A 21201-nucleotide genomic window follows, 5' to 3' on the forward strand; every position below is an offset into this window, starting at 1 on the left:
TCGAGCAAACATCCCAAGCAACCAATCGGCTCACTGCTGGGAACAGAAGTGGCTTTCACCACCGAAATCCTCCTGATGCTTTATTAGGTTTTGTCTTGCTGCTCACACAAAAAGAGTCTTTGAATGTTTTTCAGAGACCTAAATTCTTCCCAAGCAGAGTGATTACAAAGGAAAAAAAAAAAAGTAGTGAAATGGAGTACGCTGGAGTCGCGCACGCTCGGCCCTGCCGCTCAGCTCCTCGCCACCTCCTCCACGGCGATGGGCCCTGCACCTGCTGCCCTACGTGAGTGGGAGGGAAACGTTCCCAAAGCTTCCCGTTACAGCACAGGCTGCAGGCAGAAAGGAACTGCCCCTGCCAAAAAAGTCACCTCGGTCCCATGTAACACAGTGCATCTCTCCATCTGCTACCTCACCTGTAGAATAAAGATGAGTGGCTTAGGGATTAATGGAAGGACATTAAAGATATCAAGAGGTAAAAAGTGAGATGTCATCGTCAAATACTGTAATTCCTGTTTCCCATACACATCAGACACTAACTTTTCCCTCTGTTCCAGGCATCCATGAAAGATTTTCTTTCCAGGCTTCAATGTGTGTGTACAAGAACAGCAAAAATACACCACTACTTGTATCCACCTTCACCATTTTTGGGACTGCCATCAGTCAAATATCAGTATCTTTCCAAGGAGTGTACTGTTACTGAACAATACACTCCTTAGAAAGAGGTAATTTTTTTTTTCCATAAAGGATTTTCATTAGAAATTGCTGTCTTGCTCAAAGTAAAGACAATTTACAGGGAGAGGTAAATATTTATTCTTTTTCTTAGAAATTAAAAGCTAAAAAAAATTTTGCTATGGCTTTTCTAAATGAATGGTTTTGGTTTTCCTGTTCAGTCCTTAAGTACTGAAATGCGATGTTGCTGATTATCAATCAATAGTCACAAAAAAGCATGTAAAAAGATTTCTAATAATTCAACCTTTTTTCCCTGAAATTGTTAGGTTTGTGAAGGCTTGTACATTGGCATAACAATTGTCCAAGAAAATCTACAATATTGTTATCGATAATAGTTTACATAAAACACAAAAACTACTATGTTGTGATTGCTGCTATTATAAGGGGACCAAGAATGTTGTGTTTTTTCTCTTGTACAGCCTTATGCAAAATATTAGCAGTAAACAAGATACAAATGTCTTTGATAATTATTTACTCAAAGACAAAAAAGGCTAGTTAAGTGATGAGAGATTTTTTAGGGAGTGAAGCTGTAGCTCACATAGCTATCAGCTGTGCTCACCATTCCCAAATGCACGTTATAAGACTCTCCTAGCAAAATGCCAGTCTAATACGGTACAAAGCATTGCCAAGACATTTCACCTACTTTATTTGGCTGCAGCTCAGACACAAGATGTTTCTGAATCACTGGACATACCAGCTTTGGTTTTTTTTTCGTAGTTAAAAACCTGTGATGGTCAGACCCTTAGCTGATGAAAATTAGCACTTTACCCAACAGGCATTGAATGACACTGTCAGGAGCCAGGATTAAAACAAGCGAAAAGTTGATTTTTCATGCAACAGGTAGCCAACCCATGGATTGTTCTGCCAGGGGACACTGCAAATAATAAAAGTTTATACTGATTCATGTACCACTGGGTAAGTGGAAGGAAAAAAAAAAAAAAAACCTATGGAAGCTGAGTGCAGAAAATTACATCCAGCTCAGGAAGCCCTGAGAGCTGAACTCGGGCAGAAAGCTGGGAGGCTGTCAGGAAGAAGCATCATCCGTGATTGCTGTTCTTTCTATTGCTATAAATTGCTGTCTGTCTATGGCCATGGTTTCCCCTCTCCTCCCGTTTCTTTTACTTCGGTGCTCATTTCAATACAGTAGCGTATGCTGGTATTTCTAGTTGCTACTTTAGGCAGACTTCTTAAGACTAATTCATATGTACATACAGTAATATTTTTACATCAGATGTTAACAGAGTCTAGTTAACACAGCCACCACAGAGGCCTTTCCTTATGAGCTGGAATCAAGGTTGCTTCTGGACCATCACCTGAAATCTCCTGTTCTGCTTAATCTTTGAAGCCCCAGTTTTCTACTGCATCTTCTTTCATCGTTGTCTTTTGGGAGAGCTAAAGGTTACACTTTCTCAGAGGACATAAGTAAACTTCACCCTTGTTTGTTTTATATACAGCACCGCAACTGCTGTCAGAGCATAGCTTGATCACTAAGAAATTACCTGTTAATAGCAGACATTTATGGAAAACAATGGCGCTGTAGAGATTCATTTCAAAGATTAGTAAGAGTAGGAAGATTACTGCCCCTCTCACTTCTAACCCATTGCACAGGATGAAGACATTTTATAACATACCTTCCTATGCAAAGCAGAAGCTCCCACACAAATAGAAACTGGGCCTCCAGCGATCAAAACAATGGTGAAAGGAGAAAATAAGACATTAACCAGCCTCCGTGTTAGAGCTGCTGCTACAAAGATCAAGTGAAAGGTTGGCTTCCTTCTGTGCAGTTTTTGAAGAGGAAGGCAGAAAGTATTTTGAGTCTTTGCCACCTCCCCTTAAGATCTTAATTTTGCCACTTCTATCAGTCTGCTGCCCACGTGCAGTTGAATTTGGTCTACACAGTTGCACCACGACTCAGTGCCGAGATTAGTCATCAACATTTTATCCACATAACCTCCTGACTGTCACACACCAGTTGCTTTCTTGGAATCACCATGTGCCACTGCACATCAGCCAAAACTAGACCTGGTATCTTTTATGTTTTGTTTGATGTTAACGGCAAGAACAGCATAGAAGCATATAAACTACCAACATGTAAGACTAATCTTTGTTTTGAGTAATACAACTAAAAATGAATTGTCATCGAGACCGATTTTGTGAAATGTGGCTGTCAAACACAAGTAAGAGCATCTCATTCTGCCTTTTTATGTAGGAAAGGGAGGCCACAATTTATTTACCTCCAACTGCCAACAGACCAAGTGCTATTGCAGACACAGATCACAAACAGTGAGAAAACACATCAAAAGAGTGAAAAACTGCAGAAGAAAAGAGTTTAGGATCACTGTATACAAAGATGGTAAGTGCATGTTCAAAACCAAAATACCCTGGCATGACAGTGCACCTGAATCAGCCATAGACCAAGTGAACAGAGTTTCTGATTTGCCTAAAACCATATTTATGAGAACTAACCAGTGTTGTGTCACATTTCAGCTGAACATTTTTTTTAATAAAAGTAAGCCATTTCAAGTGAACTAAAATACTCAAACAAAAAAAGTCTTAAAAAAATTAAATAAGTTTATATGAGCTTAATTCTCTCATAACAGAGGTTAAAAAAACATTTGTTTGTGTGTGGGGGTGCATGTGCGTTTGTATACAGACACACACACACATAGTCTTTTACAAATAGCCAGCTTCTAATCCTCTGTCCACTTCACCCTACTGATTCAGAATAAAGAAAGGGGACTGAAGTCCAATAAAATCATTGCTTAAATCCCCGGGACATAACCTTTATTGTTGGTACACATGGTTCAGTGCTAGACTGTAATATAACATTTTTTCTCTTGAGTCAATATAAGACAATGATGAAACAATTTTACAATGTCAGTTTTCAGAACATAACTATGCTTCAAAGAACAGAATTATCCATTACCATGTTGTACACAACTGGTAGATTACAAATAACCATGAATTCACATCTGATGAACAGCTCCCCATAGAGAGTTTTATTTTTTTCAATATGATACTTAAAGAAAAGTTTATAAAGTTTGAAGTAGACATTTCATGTCATTTATTTGGAATGTTTTATTTGTTCTACTGCTAGTCAAATGGCCTAGTTATTCAAGTTTTTATTAAGTTTCTGTTAAGACCTTAGAAGGCCACATTAAATAACATGGGTCAAGAACTCTGAATAATGAGAACAGTCCTTTGAAAGCTAAATCCTAAGAAATGTGAGCTGCTCACCTAATAAGTTGCTTAACTGGAACACGTAAATAAATATAGCATTTATGCAATACTTAACAAGATGAAAATAATTAGAGCAGGTACCGGATTTGTAAAAGTAGCTGACTATAGGCATCATGGTAGATGACTATACATCTGTCCCTACTATGTTAGGGCAACGATACGTACAGGTCATTAAAGCATTTATTATGAATATTGGCTGAAACTGGGCTTATCTTAGTGTCTCATTTAGAAAGCCTTCTTCTCACATGGAAAAGAAGAAAATGATATATCACAAAATATATATTCTGCCAGATATACTCTGGTTACCTGGAAATGAATTTCTGCACAGAAAAATCCCATAAAGCTAACCTAAGACTAATTTGATATTTTATATCAGTCTCTTCACGCATCAGTAAGGATAAGAAGACCACAAAACTAAAGCTGTGTAGGGAAAGATAGCCTAAAGCAGTGTTCACTAATGCTAAAACTTTTGGAGTTCATTCATAGCAAAAAATCCTTCTGCATGGAGAGATTCAACTGTCCACACAGAGCCATCTTCAGCAGCTTTCTACTCTGACTTTACTGAGGTCTTTTCCATATGATAATGGCCGTTCATTGGGAGGGAGGGCAGGGAACAGTATAGACTAGAAGACCCAGAAGAAAGAAAAATTCCCCTCCACTTTCTAGCTCGCCGAGAATTTCAGGATTAGTTGAGATTGTATTATCATTTACAGGACAGAGAAAAAAAGAAAAAAAGAAGAAAATTACTTCCTATCACTTCATTTGGTGGACCAAACCGATACGTACCCTAAAACATAAGATCTTGGACCAGTGAATCTCCACGTGTGCGTGGCCTTGACTTTCTGGAGAACCTGCATCTCAGGAGCAAGAACCGAGGACTGCTGAAGCAGTTCCTCACAGGGAGGATGCAGGACTCCTCATGAAGCCTTCTTCCTGCACCAGCTGTTCTAATCTTGAACCCAAAAGCTGGAGCCGACATACACAAAGAAATCCAACTTAAATATATGGGAACACAACAGGATGAAAAATTAGAACCTTAAGCAGTGTAGGAAGACTTTCAGATGGTACAATGAAAAGTGATGAGGATCAGGAATCACTTTATACTCAATGGCTTATTTCAATTTGTAAAGTAAAAGCATTATTTCTGTTTTGTTCATTTTTTTCATCTTAAAAAGCAAAGCAAAACAAACAAACTAACTTTTTGGAATGGTTGACCATTGTGCAGAGAAGTAACATTCAGTTATAAAGAACAATTAAATATCAGATTCAGAAGGGAAAGGTGTTTTAGCTCACTTTTTCCAAGGGAGGGGAGAACAACCTGAAATAACCGTAGTGCAGTCCCATGGTTTTAAACCATAGCAATTATGTACTAGGATGTTAAATATCCAAGTGACAACCCTCAGCTAAGACCTTTAAAAATAACACTGGCAAAATATCTGACCCAGTACGTTTTTGTACAAGATTCTATTATGGAACTTCTCCATGAGATGCCAAAAAAGAAATATCCAAGCAAACAGATGAGCTGCTAAGATTTACTGTCATTTTAATTTTGATACTTTGCTTGGTTTTATGACAATTACTGTAAGAGTCTGTATGTGCAGGTACAACAGGCGTTCAGTGTCTTGTCCTAGAAATGAGAAGCCATGACAAAGCATATACAATACGTCTACAGTGCACAGCCAAGAGTTACGTAGATAACCAAACAAGGCAACACAGACAACTAAGCAGTTCACGCCATGGAAAAGCACCCATCCTGTTTACACAGCATTTCAGATCTCTCTAAAGCACAAAACAGCTGAATAAAAAAAACCTTAAGGTGAAAACAAAGGCAGACTTCAAATGTACCCACTCTTACGAAGCCCAATGCTTGCAATACATCCTTTCCATTTTTCTGCAAATACAACCAAAACAGGCAGATGACTAGTTTAAGATTTATCCAGCAGCAATAATATAACTGAAGTGTAAAATAGACACAAATTCCTTGCAACAAAAACCAATTGTTCCAAAAGCAGAATGGTTTTAGTGTATGGCAATTTATTGATCGTGATATCATGAGCTTAATGAAATCTTCAACTTAAGTAGAAGAAATAGAGACCATAGTGAAAGAAGTATTATGCAGCATTAAGTCCACCTGAACAGCAATTTAGATTATGCTGGAGACAGAACATAGGTTGGACTGCAGGCCTGAAAAATCAGGTGAACAGGCAAATATGAAAGCCTCAAGCACAGCAACGTGCAAAGAGCTAACGTTCAAGACACTGAATTGCATATGTATGGATGACAGAAAACCAGGCACAACCAACACTCACGTTTGTACCTTACTATTAAGCAGTAATTTTGGCACAGGATTGGAATGTACAAAACTAGTGGATATAAACAAGAGCATATATAGAAATTACATATTTCACATGGTGGCCTCATTCCCGCCAAGAATCTTTAGCTGCACTATAACAAACTAATTTAGTCAACTCAACTGGATTACTTATCAGCTAACCTTCCCTGCTCTCTAACTGCCCACAGACAGAGCTACACCATTGCCAGCACTGTTTTTAACCCTATGTCATCGCGTTCTCATCGGACTTGGATGACAAGGTGATGAAAGAGTTGTGATCAGACTGAGAAGCAGACCCATTAGTGCTCCTACTTGCAGGACATTTTCTACAAAAACCTTAAAATTCATACAATTTGATGTTATTCCAGCACATAATAATCATTTTTCCAGATCAGAAGCAGCAGTATCTATAGGTCTCATGTTGGAGTTCATTTTGGGCATGTTAGCTGACAATAGTTGCAGGTTACATCTTTCCAAAGCGACAATGCTTTTTATGTAAACAATGTTTCACTGAGTCCTTAAAAGGCTCGTGGAACTTTTTGCTATACTGTGCTGTTTCAACCATGTTGCAGGAATGCTAAAGAAAACAGGAAAAGGATTTGAATTAAATTAACTGCCCAGGTTTTACCCACATGCTGCTAGTTGCACAAGTTCTTCTGCCTTAGGGTTTAATGTAAATAAAACACACAAAGGCAGCAAAAATTAAAATAGAACAATTAGGGAAAACAGAAGGACTTCAGGCTTCATTTTTGAAGGATCGAAATTTGGGGGGAGAAAAGCATCCATTTCTCTTCTCAAGCCCACCACTGAACACTTCAACATCATTCACAAATTGTGACTTTTTAATTTGTTGCCTGAAGCATGCTTGACTAAATATTAAACTGAGACCTCAATTATGAAAGCACTTGTTTTGAATTGTCCTCTTATGGAAGTAGTTATCCAGATTCACATTCCTGTGAGGCAGTCTTGGTCCCATCAAAATGAATAAGCAGACTGCTAACCCTAAAAACAAAATACTGAAATTTAATCTATTCTGATTCTGTTCATTGTCACTTCAATATCATCCATTCTCTACAGTATGGTTCAAGAAGCGTATCAACAGATCTGAAATCAATTTTCCATACAAGGTCAGAAATATGCCCAAAACCTAATATGAATAAATATACAAAAATTTAAGAGACAGCTTTACAGATGAGATGAACATAAGTATTTTATGGAGTCAGACAGTCATGTATATATGGCGATTTCTGGCTCCCTTGGAAACAACAGAGCCAACTTTTTAATTAGTCCCAATCTCAAATAACACTGTTTTGTTTAAAAACAAGTATTTTGAGAACTCAAGGAAGGCACTTATGCAGGACATACAGACAATTAAAAACCTACCCGAACTATAATTATATGGCATAAACTCCAGAACAAAAAGTTACTGCTATATGCATATCATTAGTTTCCCATACAAAAACCATATATAAATTTTTGGTTACTAATAGCTTCAAGTTTATTTTCACATTTATTTTACTGAAGAACAATATATTGAATAATTTGTAAACATATAAATATTTATTTCTCTCTGTAGTCATTTAAAATTTATCTCCAGAAAAGTGTTATTTTGGCACCTTTCAGCATAGTGTCCATGTAAACATTTATTCCTTCATCACACACAACCACCATCAAATTTCCATAGCCACTGCCTTTTGATAAACCATTCATACAATATGTGGCTGAAATGTGGTTAAATTAGTATCTTAGGCTACGAAATTTTGGTTTTCTTAGGCTGAGCATCGGTTGTTTGATGGTAGGTTTGCTCTCAAATAGCATTGCCTCATTTTCTGTAGTTGGAAATCTGTTCCTGTAGATCAGGGGATATTCCTTCTGAAACTAGAAGACACAGAATCAAAAAAAAATATTAAATCACACTCCATTAAAAAAAACAAAACAAAAAACAAAACAAAACACACCATGAAGGACCTGAGAATGAATGACCTTGAGCATTTACCCATCAGTAGGAAGAACAAAACTAACAGCATATAAAATAAATCTGCTGTGACACTTGACACAAGAAAAGGCCACCTTGCGCATATGAGTTTGCAACTCATAAACAATGAATCAAACGGAGATTTTACTAGACACTTCATTTTCTGCTGAAATGGGAGAAGTTTCTCATCTCGTTTTCTTCCCAAGGACTTCTAATTATTGCGACTGGAATAGTGCTATAAGCAAAAACTCTACTGGTCTTGAACAATTAACTAATTGCTTTTATCACCATTTGAAATGACAATCTGCAGTTGCTCATGACATTGCCCAGCAGCTGAAAAACACTGCAGTGCTGCTTATCACTTCTGTCACTGTCTATTTAATTCTAAATAGTATGCTCAGTTGTCACTCTCCAAGAGAGGAATGGTAGTTGCCCATTTGAAGTCACACTATCCAGCCAGCACTGGTGCATATTCTGTTTATACCTGGAAAGCTGCCACCGAAGAATCACAACGATGAATACATTCTACCTCCATGGAAGTTAAGATTGGGCAGACTTTAAAGGTATTCTTTAAGAAAAGCTTGCTACTTAAAGGAGAATTTTTCAATCCCCTACAGTTACACAACTTAACAAAAAGTATCTGGCTTCAGAGACATGCTTTTGATGTCTTTTTTTTTTTTTTTTTAATGCGAGGCCTCAGGAAGGAAAGCATAATGGTACCTACATCTATGCATCAGGAAAAGCTTTCTGTTGATTGATTCAACCTACTGAAAACGACATCATTTGTAATGTTGGTGTTGACATAACTTGGATCTATCCCTCTAGGAAGTGGCATGTATTTGGCTTTCCCCAACTGAAAGTACCAATATAGAATAATTGCTTATAAAAGTTGCGGTTGCTAGTAGGCATCCCAGCACAAATGGAAGACTGCAATAAGGGTAGTTCCACAAGTTAAAAACAAAACAAAACAAATCCCATCCACCTCTGCTTGAGCTGGGGCCTTAAAAAAAAAAAAAGGGGGGGGGGGCAAGACTGAGAGAGAATGAGCAAGCTTTGAAAAGCTGCTTTTTCAAATTTGAGTCACAAGACTTGCTTAAGAGATTCTAGGACAAGTACAGTAGTATTCAATTGGTCAGAGATACTTGCCAAAAGTTTTCTGAAAAAGAAAAAAAAAATCTTCCAGTGTTAAATCCTGCCAGAACTGTTGCATTTTAGCTTTACTATTTAGGCAACATGTTAGTGTGCCACAAAAGTACTAGATAATCTTGAGCAATATTCATGTTATAAAACTTAAAGCCAATTCCATGGAAAAGAATGCTTCAAAATTGCAAACAGATGGAGCTTGAACTCTGAAAGAGAAAAATCACTACTTTTTGTCTCCTATTGATTTTAACCCTACCCATGGCATTTTACTGGTAGCTTGTATAGCTAGTACACTGCAAAGAACAATATTCAATTTCTATCACACAGTATTTAATAGGATCTTACAATGATTTTATACCGTGTTCTTAAACCATTTTTTGTTTGAACACCATGGCTACTAGGCAGTAACAAACACTGTATTAGACACTATCTTTAAAAAAAAATAATCAGAAGATGCATTCACAGAGACATTAAACTTAAAGTAGATTTACCTCTCTTCTATCAAACAAACATTTCTTTCTATGCAGTCTGTTCATGGGTCTGGTGATTAAATTCATCAGTTCTTTCCTCCACAAGAATGTTCTCAGAAATAGATTAAACATCCACCAAGACTCTTACCTGTTTTAACTTCTTCTTTTTGTCTTTCAGAGACAAGTTCTTATCTTTGATAATGTTCTCTAAGAGTTCTGCCACTGCAGCTTGAGAGGTAGACACCTTTTGTTCTTCAAACTCCTGAGGAGTTATTTGTTTACAGTATGAATATGTGGGCAATATGGCACAAATTTCTTCCCTTGGATATTTGCACTGAAACAAAAATCGAACAAGAGGTCTACATGTATTCAAATGATTATGTACTATTTCAGGAGGATGCCACTTTGTTAACCCAAGAACGTTAGCCTACAATGACATTATAAATTGTAATATATTATAATGTAGCTAACACTAACAATTATATGAGTAAGTTTAATAAAAGTTTGAATTTAAAATACCACAGTTTTATTTGCAGTTTTCCCATCCCACCTTAATAAGTAACAAATACTCTGCAATTAGCAAGGGTACTTCATGCCACCAACCTGGTCCATCTTCATATATTCTATGTGATCTTGCACTGCAACCTGCAGGTAAGTTGGTACTTTAAATACTTCTTGTTGATGGTCCATTAGAAATGAAACCAATCGTGTAGAAAGCAGCTCATCAAGATCTACTTCTTCTGCACAGCATAACACACATCGAGCAAAAGTCTGTATCATCTGGAAGTGTTTAGCAGATCATTAGTATGTGCAGTTGAAGGATTTGCCTTCTTTCCAGTCTATGGAGTTCCACAGTGAAGTCTCCAATACCAGCTTTCACTGCAGTATCTCTTGCCTACACCATTGGTCAAGAGATAGGGAAAACTTTTTGGAAAGGAAAAGGAAAACTTCCCCCCCATCTAAGATAAAGCACTTTTAAGGTTAGATTTGTAGATTTTTTTTTTTTTTTTGGCACTGAATAGTACCTTCAGTTGAGAAATATGTGTTTTAAAGAGAAATGGGAAGAAAAAGTCTTCCTTTGTAGAAAAGTGCACATCTTCAATTAACAGCCTTGAGAGACAAGTGAGACAACAAAACAAACCTGCAGAGCCAGCCTAAGCAAAATTTAATGCACACCAAGAACCACTTTTAAATACCTTTTCAAAGCTGTCACAGTTTTAAAGCTTTCAGTTGGCCTTCTTTAAATAGCATGTTTAGGTACTTTGTTCTTTTATCTAATCTTATTGGGTGAAAATATTACAAGAATCTTTAGTCTTTCCAATGAAAGACTAATTTCAGACCTAGAAATTCGTCTTTAAACCTATCAGGCAGAAAGACTTCTTTCTTCTTTAGAACTGTTCATGTCATAACACAAGTGTTTAGCCCAAGAAACGTCTTCCACAGACACTTTAATTATGTTTGCAATTGGGTGGAAAATCAGACTAAACGATCATTTGCATTCTTTTCAAAAATTATTCCCCTTCTCCTCCCAAAAGTAAACAAAGCCAACATCAGTATTTTAAATGTGTTAGGGAAGAGTCAAGAAAAGTAAATCTGACTTGAAGCAAGCACTAAGTATTCCAGAGATGAAAGATCTGTCCATTAATCATTAGATGTACTGCAATGAGAAAAGAACCTAGAGTTCAGACTACTAGTATTCTTAGCACTTTTTCAGCAGCATTCCTAAAATAACAGACACACTGCACCTCATGATTCTCTTAGAAAGACTTTCCTTACCAAAGAACGTGTGCCCATTGCATCATGCAGTCGTGGCATATCAACATTTTCACTGATCCGAGAGATCATACGCATCAAGAGCTGAATCTTTCTACGATTTGGAGGTGGAAGCAATAAACAGCATATCTGTAGTGCTTCAACAGCAATCCTTTCTAAATGAGGCTGAAGGAGATCTACAAGTTAATTGTAAAGAAAGACAGCTGTCATTAAGATTTAAAGCAATTTTCAGAACATTTTTACCTCAGTAAGAGAAATTTCTTTTTTTTTTCCCCCCAGTGAAGACAATCTCTGTTTCACAGCAATTAGCAGTAACATAAGTAGATCAATGTTAGGTGGCCTTTTCTTTTTGAATGGTCATCTTCAACTCACTTTGATGATAAACTGCTGGTACAATTAAGACCAAAATATAATTCAGGAATAACGCTAATTTTACTCCAGAAAGTATTAGCCAGAAAATGCATTTCAAAGACTGTACAACAGGCAAGTCTGTGTAAATTCTCCTCCTCAGTGGTAGACAGTGTTTAGGTCATACTATCACTTACCTGAAAAGAAAGGTGAATTACTGACACAACACAGTTAAGAATCCAAAGATAGTACATGCTAATATTTGTTAGGAGAGATATGAAAGTCTACCTTTAAAAAGTGTAACTTCAAAACAACCTGAAGTGTTTTTTTTCCTTTTTTCTTCTTCCTTTTTTTTTTTTTAAAACACAAATCATGCTATAGGGATATTAAAAAACCTAGCAAGTGTCAAAGAGAGCAAGAAAGAGGATTAGTTAGTCAACACAATAAGCCAATACAACATGCTTTAGAAAGCCATCTTACTTTGCGTGCCAGCCAACACATAAGTATCGTGAGTGCAAGAATATTCTGAAAGTTCTACAGTACTTTTGCAGAGTCTTTTATTGATGGTGATATCAGAAACCTCAGTCTTGATCTCCGTTGAAGTAGCCACACCAGAGGTACTTGGATTTCTTTGCCCACAAAGTCCAAACCTTGGTTTTACAGTGATTTCAGCAACTGGTATATTAATGCTAGTGCAACTTTTGGAGTTTCTTTTGACAAGTAAACTTCGAGACCTGCATATTTGCTTTAATCTATGATTTTCATTAAATAGCTCTTTATCCTGAATAGTTGATGCAGACACTCTCTTGATACCAAAAGTTTGTTTTTGACAGGTATTATCAAAACCAAGTTCCAGCATAGATTTATTTTTATATTCATAGGGTAGTGGTTGGTTTTCATTTCTAGTGCCCAGCACTATCTTTACATCAGTTTGCCTGAAGGAATTTGATTCTCCTTTATTACATAAGCTTGAGGTAGCATCTCCAATTCTTTCCAAAGAGTAACATCTTGTCCTAAATTTTAGAGGTACGTTCTGTTCATTCTTTAAACCAGAAAGATTTTGGCAACTTCCTCCTATTAGATTATCAACACTGCCTTGTTTACATGTCAATTTATGTGGATACAATTTCTTTGCACATCCCTTCTGAACAGTTAGCTCTTCTGGAAAAGGCTTCCTGGAAGTTTCATATTCTTTCTTTTTTTTCTCGGGGTCTTTATGAAGTAGGCTTAGAAGAAGACATTCAGTTGACTTGAAAGAGTTCAAGTGAAGAATTTTTGAAGGTTGTGGATTACATGTCTCATCTTGGACAGAATGTTTTCCACTGCATGTATCTGGAATTGTGATGTAGCCACACATAACTATCAGAAAACGAAATATAAATTAAGATGCAAGTGATATGAAAGTGAACAAGTTTAGAAAGAAAGTTGCTAAGTGAACAGAGAAGTCAACAAATATAAGACACTAATTTATCGTTCACTTGGTTAGTAAAATATAAGAAAAATTTAGCTTAGTCCAGAAGCAGTTTAACAAGGTAATTGCAACCATCACAACAAACATGCAAGATTAAAGAAAGTTAATACAGTGCAATAGGGGGGAACAGACAGAGATGACCACATATTTCTAACTTATGGCTATTGCATGTTTAGAATGTTAGATCAGACAGCAATTTACATCAGATATCATGAGATATAACTACATTTCAATTAATATTGTAACATAGAATGACAGCATCGGTGATCTTCCTTTGATTCAAGCTGCCATATAAATTAGGGGTCAATTTCTGCTTTGAATTACAGATTTGTTTCCCCAGTTGATATATACTTATAGTTTACACTGTCTTCTTCTAAATTCATACATACCTAAGATATTTACAAAAAGTTCATAGTACTCAAAAGTAAGTAATGGTTCAGGGAGACTGAGAAAGTAATCAGCAACTGTTCTGAATACATCTCGTTCAAACCCACTGTAAGTTGGTTGGCTCATGTCATTATTTCTAGGCCCTAAAAGAGAGGTGAAGAAAGAAAATTCACAAAAGTATTTATTCTCACAATTCCATGTTATAAAAAAGCAACACTAGAAGTTTTTGTAGGAATGACTGTATTTTACAAGAAAAGAATGTCAGCAGTATACAAATATTTTGTTTTTAGTTCAGCACTGTACCATTTGTAAGAAGAAAAAAAATGTAAAATATTCTCTATAACCACTGAGCAGTAGTGCTCAACAAGCTGTTCCATAGCAGTAAAATAAATGAAAACTCATTTATACCCTTTATATGTCCTCATCAAAATAATCACAAGCTTTTAGCATTTTCCATCACTTCTAAACTCTAGTAATCCCAGTTCTCCCACAGGCAGCTCTAGCTTCCAGAGCAAGAAGAAACTCAAACTATGCCCAAATTTGAACGATGTGTATATTGAGAAGCCAGCCAATACATACATGTTATTTTACGCACAGGCGAAACAGAGCTGGTAAGTGTCCTTTCCTTTTGTGGGGAATCTCTCTTGTCTTTTCAACTCCCCTATTCAAATGGTTTACCAAGAGGAAGTTTTGTTCATAACTATTCCCATGGATGATCATAGTAACATCCAACTAATTTTCTTCAAAAGTGGAGAGGTAAGCAATCCAATAATCTAAGAGCCCTGGTTAATAAATCTTGCCTGTTTTGCTACAGGGAAGAAAAGGAATGAATGAAGGTGGTCCTGGAATGGTAAGATTTGACATTGTTAAGATCTTTGTTAATCCTAGAGTTATTATACACCACTGAGATAACACATACAAATGAAATAAGCTGCCTTATGAAGTAAATTTAAGGAATTAGAAGATAGTGGTTTTAATTAAACATTGATCAAATGAAAAGTTATATTTTCCTGGTTCTAACTTTATAACCATAATCACATTAGCACGTAGTACAAACAAAAATAACTAAAAATATAGTAGAGCAGTATTTTCCCCCCTCAAATGTAAGTGTTTTTACTGTGCAAAGTAACTTCTGCCTTAATCATTTGGCTACAATATAGCTTGTAGGTGCAGAGATAAAACCTCTACTTGAACTAATTCACTCAAAATTGACATACTGACAATTCAAGAAAAAAAAAGCTTGTTCTCAATTCTCAATACCTGAACACAATTCAGGATTACAAAGGCCTATTAATTCTAAATACATGACTTATGTAGGGGTTAATGTATTTAAATGCTTATAAATCAGTGCTGAACCATATTTTCAATTTTGATTTAAATCTTACTCACCAACCTCTTTCCTGTCCTGCTTTTCCTAATAGCACTCTTCATGTAAGAGGCTCTATGTTTTTTGATAGTTGAAGAAAAGAAGGCAATTTTCACATGAGTGTATTCTACAAACCGAACTTCTGAAGCCACTCTAACCCTATATGGATTGCTACCACAGTTGCTACTGAATAGCTAGAAATATATGTAGGTGCATACACACACCATCCAAATATGTTATAGTCAGTATAGCTTTTCCTGGAGGTAATGGAGATTGCCAGGGACAGGGGCAAAAGAGTTAAACAGCAGGGCAAGCACTAATATAAAAAGAACTCATCATCTCAGATCTCATTTGAGAGGCACTAGTTCTAGCTCTTGTGTGTCCTGTCAGCCATTCAGACAGACTGTTAAGAAACAAAAACAAAAACACCACTATCCTCTACTTCTCCAGAACCTTTTCTAAACTAGTTTCGTAAAGATGCAAAGCTTATGAATTGTGATCTGCATGTGTTTGCAACACAATTTCAAACACATCTGACAGAGGAAGCCTCAACGACTTTCGTTTGAAAGTCGAATGTTTCAACTTTCTTATGAAGACTGACTCACATTCTGCAGATAATGAAAGTTCATTTTTAACAGCTAAAATGTCTGACTTTAAAAACCAGCTTAGTCTAGAATGTAGTGATTCATAAGACATCTAAGGCCTTCATTCTCTGCTGTTAAACTGCAACTATAAAAGGTGTCTCAGTATGCTTTAAGCATAAGCTTTTCCCAAACACTGTTTAGAGAACAAGGTGGAGAAGCAGATAAGGATTATGTAATTATTATCTCTTTTATAGGCTGGAAGAGCATGGCTCCACTGAAAGCTTTTGGACTTGAATTCTCCCATTGATTTCATGGATTAAAGGAGACTAACACCTTTTCTCATACTAAATTAAACTTCATGTTGCCAAAAATTCGCACACAGATTCAGAAGATGCAACCTGGAAGCAGAGTAATTAGCTAGACTGCTAAAGGACTGAGATCTTCATTACCTGAAGTATAACATCTTTCATGTCTGTTAACTCTTTATGGTTACATTTGCAAGCAATAATTCAAGATCAATTGCTTTGATCAGTTCTCAGTATGTCAAGACACTTGGTTTATCTGGATTTCCAAAATGAAATATCACAATTCATCTTAAAATGCAAGTATTTTTCAATTTCAACCCTCAAAATGAGCTTCTGAACTTAAGAGCTATTCCATGACTTACAGTATGCGAGGCATTTCATAGCTGACAACACCCAGTGAGGTAGATCTTCTAAAATAAATAAATAAGTATATTATTTATACATAACCATAAAGACTTAATAATAACTAATATAAATAACGGCACTCATGTACAAAATAATACATTGAAATTAATTTTTTTAAAGGAAATATTACTACTATACACGTGTACTTCTAAAAGACCTACAAAACCTTCCAGACAAATATACTGAATTGTTCTCTAATTTGGAAAAGAAAGTGTAGAAGACAGGCTATGAAACCTATTACCTTGGTTAATTTATTTTAGATTTTATGTTCAGTTATTTACTGTTGGACATAATTACATCGTACAGAAACTTTAAATTAAGCAAAACCAGAAAAAAACTAACCTGATTTGTTCTGCAAAATAACAACACCATGTTTACTTGTGTTAGTCATATTGTATATGACATACTCAGGAATTATCTGTGCCGGCTGCAAAACTTCTTCCAAAGATGGGAGACCTAAAATGGTTTGCAAACTGTTGGGAGAAAGAGAACAGATGTTTGTTAATACGTAAAAAAAACAAATTATTTCCACCTCTATTCAAAAAGCATTTACTTGATAAGCAAATTTGCAGTTTAATAAATTCTCATATGCAGAAGGACACCTTGAGAATACACTTGTTCCTGGGAGAAACACCAAAAGAAACAATAAAAAACAATAAGAAATGAGCAGCTATGCTACTTAACATATACTTCTTCAACATCTTCAACAATTATCTTCAACAAATTTCCTAAGTCCAACATTCTTAATGTTAATAAATATAATAGAAAGTGTATGTAAATCTTGCACCATTTAGTACAAATTTCCACCCTAAAACATAATTATTTCAAAAATTTCAGAAAAATTTGCAAGTCAAAAAGCTTAATCCCTGCATTACAGGCACAAAACACGTACACAAGAAAGTACTTTGTACAACACTTCACAGTTTATTACTTACTGTATCAGAATGATATTTCTCCAAATTTCTTGTACATATTCCTGGCTTATTTCCTTCCTGTGCTGGGAGCCTTCCTTGTTTTCCTCTATTATATCTAGGTTTGTTTTTTCTAAGTTTTCCTGGAAATGAGTGATTTATACATATTAGATAAATGATAAACATACATGTAAAATAAATTTGAACCTCTTAACTCAAAAATTAAGTAATTTTTTTCTCAATTATATATGAATTTCTGCAGAACACTAAATTCCAAAGCTTGATCCACTGAGTAACTTAAGCAGTCTCAGCACTGAAGTGTAAGCATACACTATTTTAAAGCAAAAAGGACAATATGGAAAAATAATAATAAATTCTTTAAACAGTAAGCAATTTACAGAATAGAAACATGTCAAATCCAAACATATTAGGAAGATAAGAATCCTCCTTTAGTATCACAATCTATATTCACAAAGTATGCACACATGCACATCTCAAGAGAATAATAATAAAGGTCCAAACACTTGCATTCCATCTTTTTCAGCAAAGTAAGCAGAACAGTTATATAATTGGCACCCTTTATTTATTTGCCCTAAATGCAAAATATTTTAGGTTTCTACCAGAACATATTGCTCTGGTTATTTCTAGAACCCCTCCTTCCAGCCCTCCCAGTATTTTAAAATAATGTAGGAGGGATAATTCTGCATTGAAGGACAATTAAACACTTATATAATCCCAGATCATTATGATGCAAAATTAGCCCTATATTGCAATTCATGGGGATTAGATAATGTGGCAGTATTAATAAACCCCCTGTCAACAAACCTATTGCCAGTATGACATTGGGAACAAGAGAACAGCTTCATATAGGTTTAAGAGTGTATTTAATTTCATCTGTCAGATGTACAAATGCTTCCTTTCACTTGCTGTCAGTGTTTTAATAATTTCATGTTACAGTTACTGCTATGATTTTTCCACATGTGCATTTTGCTTGAACATATACAGGTTACTGAATATCTTATACTTCAAGCTCTCTTTATACATGCAGAAAGAGAAACAGCACATATTATCAAGGCACTGTATTACAAAATATAGCTTCATCTTTCTATTATACCCATTTAAATGCTGTATTTCACTGTCTAGGAGAACCTATCAAATTATTTCTTCAGCTAGAAGGAAAGATGACACAAAAAACAGAGAACAGTGTCACTAAAAGATGACTACTTCTAGTCTTTTGTTTTTGTTGTTTTTTAGGATAAAGAAAATACATGACAACTGTAGTTAAAGAAGAAATATAAGTTATTACCAGAGACTCCAGTAATTCTGTTTTTTTAAGAGTTCTCTTGGATAAATGTGGCAATTTAAAAAGTTTTTCTTTGTCTCTAGAGAAGTTTTCCGAGTTCTCTTTTGGTGGACACCAGGTTGGTAGAGGTTTAACAGGAGAGGTTGAAGGAAATCTGTAATTAATTGGAGAGATGTTAAATACATTTAGAATAGATTAAAAACACAGGAAATCACTTAACCAAAACCATATCCTATCATTGTGACTCCATAAGATTCTGAAGAAGTAAAAAGAAAAATGCTTAAATTTTTTCTTTAGAATATTGTTTAACATAATTATATTGTAAATTAGCTTTGGACTACTTGTCTCAATTCCAAAGTCAAGTTGAAGATACTCAGGTATTTATACAGCAGAGAGACTACAATCTGAGAAGCGAGGGACATCAATACCTTCAATTTAAGAATTTAGGGCAGGCTCTGTTCCCCATTTAGACCTTCTGTAAAGTATACAAGAGACGAAGCACATGACTGGTAGCACAGCACAGAGCTGCTACAAGAAGTCCTATTTGGCTCCCCACCAAAGACCTTAAATTTAGTACCTATGCCAGGGAAAACCTTGGACAGACAACAAGCACCTTAACAGCACTCAGCATACAGGATTTCTGGTCTGTAAGTCAAACTGTGCTAAAAATTAATTTGGGGCCCACTGCTCAACCCAAAGCAAGATCTTTGTGACCTGAGCGTTAGTACTTTTAAGTAAAATTCTCAACCCAAAGAGCTCTGTTAAGTGGTCTTCATTTCAGGCACATCTTTACAGTACCTGTACAGGCCACCATTGTCTTCTAAATTTTCCGATCCCCATCTTCCTTTTATATCCTCAATTACATGATTCTTGAGAAACTTTCTCAATAACTGAATGGTCTGTTGCCTAGTAACTTCTGGACCAAAGTTACTATTATTCTTTAATACTTCATGGAGCCAGTCTATTGCTTCTGATGCAGTAAAACAACTTCCATGTTTTTTGAAATGTTGCCTGTGTTTCCTTAATGGCATCCCTGCCCGGAAATGTTTAGTAACTTCATTCCACTGCATGGGAAACAAAAAAAGCAATGAATAGAGGATTAAAACCTAAAGGTTATAATAATAAATCTTATTAAATTTAAGAAATATTAATACACAGCAATATAATACAAATATAGAAATATAAATAACATTGATACTACCATTATTAAATATAATACTAAAATCTTTTAATGGTACCATATTAATACTTTACATTTAAAGCTCAGATTAAAAAAATATGTAAATATATTTAGGTTTGTCTCCTGCTTTTATAACCAAAAATAACATTAAAGCTTCAGAAAGATGACAAATCTTATTGATTCAGTGTGCACATATCCATCACTCGCATAAACTCTGCCTGCTGAGGTACTATCAATCCACAGCCTGCAAATTTGAAATAACTCTTAGAAACTAGTCAGAGTACATAAACAACAAGTTACGAATTTCAGTGTATTTTGTTTCTTCATATGGTATTCACTGACAAAATAAGTTATGCTGTCAGATGCACCGCGATCAATAAGCTTAGGGCTGCTGCTATCATTATTAGGGCAGCAGTCTAATTTTCGATGACTAATGCAGTAACACCACCACATGCTTTTTCTATGACAAAGGTCACGCAGCCCATGCACGTTATACCACAACGACCTTACTGAAGGAAAAAGCCATCTTTTGTTTCACAGCGTTTAGATTTCCACACGCTGAATTCAAACATCGACGAAAGGCGAGCGTGGTAATCCCCCAAAAAACCCAACTACTACTTGATTCTTCCCTGCACTGTGATGCTCTGGAGAGCGCCCAGACCAAGCTGGACGCCTGCAGTTTTACTGCCAGCTTTCTGTTTTATTTATAAGGCCAAGGGAAAGGCTACAAGGAACCTAGATCTTGTGAGAGCAGCCGAGTCCCCTCTACCCGCCGCGCCTGAGCCCGCCGGGCGCCCCGCGCGGTGACAGCTCGCCGCCAGCCGGCCCCGGTCCCTCCCCCCCCGCCACCGGAGCTCCGGCCCCGGCGTCCTCACCAGCTTGGTGGCGCGGTAGGGGCCCGGGGCCGCCGGGCGGCTCTCCATGGCGCTGCGCGGAGCCCCCTCAGGCGGCCCGACCGTTGGGAGGGGGGCGGGGGGGGTATAGCCACGCCCCCCCCCCCCGTCCCGGCTAACCGTCGCCGCCTAACAGCGGTTTGAATTCCCTGCGCGAGCCGGCGGCGCGAGCCGATTGGACGAGCCGGGCAGGCGGGGCTGCGTCTGGTGACGCGCGGGCTCCGCGGCGGCCGTTGGCCACGCGCTGAGGGGAGGCTGCTGCCAACCGCCGCACCTCAGCGGCGGCGGGGGAAGCGCCGACAGTCCTGCTGCGAGGCTCATCGTTTTAAGCGTGCCTCAGAAGAAAAGTGAGCTTTTTTTTTTTTTTTTTTTTTTTTTTTTTTTAA

The 21201-nt window shown here is 36.7% G+C and overlaps 1 protein-coding gene across 4 annotated transcripts; it reads right to left on the reverse strand.

Moving 5' to 3' along the window:
* Positions 1-7774: 7774 nt before the first annotated feature.
* DEPDC1 (DEP domain containing 1) lies at positions 7775-20894 on the reverse strand. Of its 4 annotated transcripts, none has more exons than XM_067301390.1 (12): positions 20798-20894; positions 19541-19806; positions 18746-18896; positions 17464-17582; positions 16871-17001; positions 16486-16530; positions 13871-14011; positions 12491-13369; positions 11666-11838; positions 10493-10669; positions 10038-10223; positions 7775-8179 (listed from the first exon to the last, which is right to left on the reverse strand). In XM_067301390.1, the coding sequence occupies exons 1-12, from the start codon at positions 20843-20845 to the stop codon at positions 8039-8041; spliced, it is 2457 nt and encodes an 818-aa protein (XP_067157491.1). In that variant the 5' UTR covers positions 20846-20894; the 3' UTR covers positions 7775-8038. The 4 variants fall into 4 exon arrangements, with proteins under 4 accessions (XP_067157491.1, XP_067157492.1, XP_067157490.1 ...); XM_067301391.1 differs by having other exon boundaries at positions 12554-13369; positions 16486-16533; XM_067301389.1 differs by having other exon boundaries at positions 16486-16533.
* Positions 20895-21201: the final 307 nt, after the last annotated feature.

This window comes from Apteryx mantelli, chromosome 8, assembly GCF_036417845.1.
Source record: "Apteryx mantelli isolate bAptMan1 chromosome 8, bAptMan1.hap1, whole genome shotgun sequence".
Taxonomy (NCBI): domain Eukaryota; kingdom Metazoa; phylum Chordata; class Aves; order Apterygiformes; family Apterygidae; genus Apteryx; species Apteryx mantelli.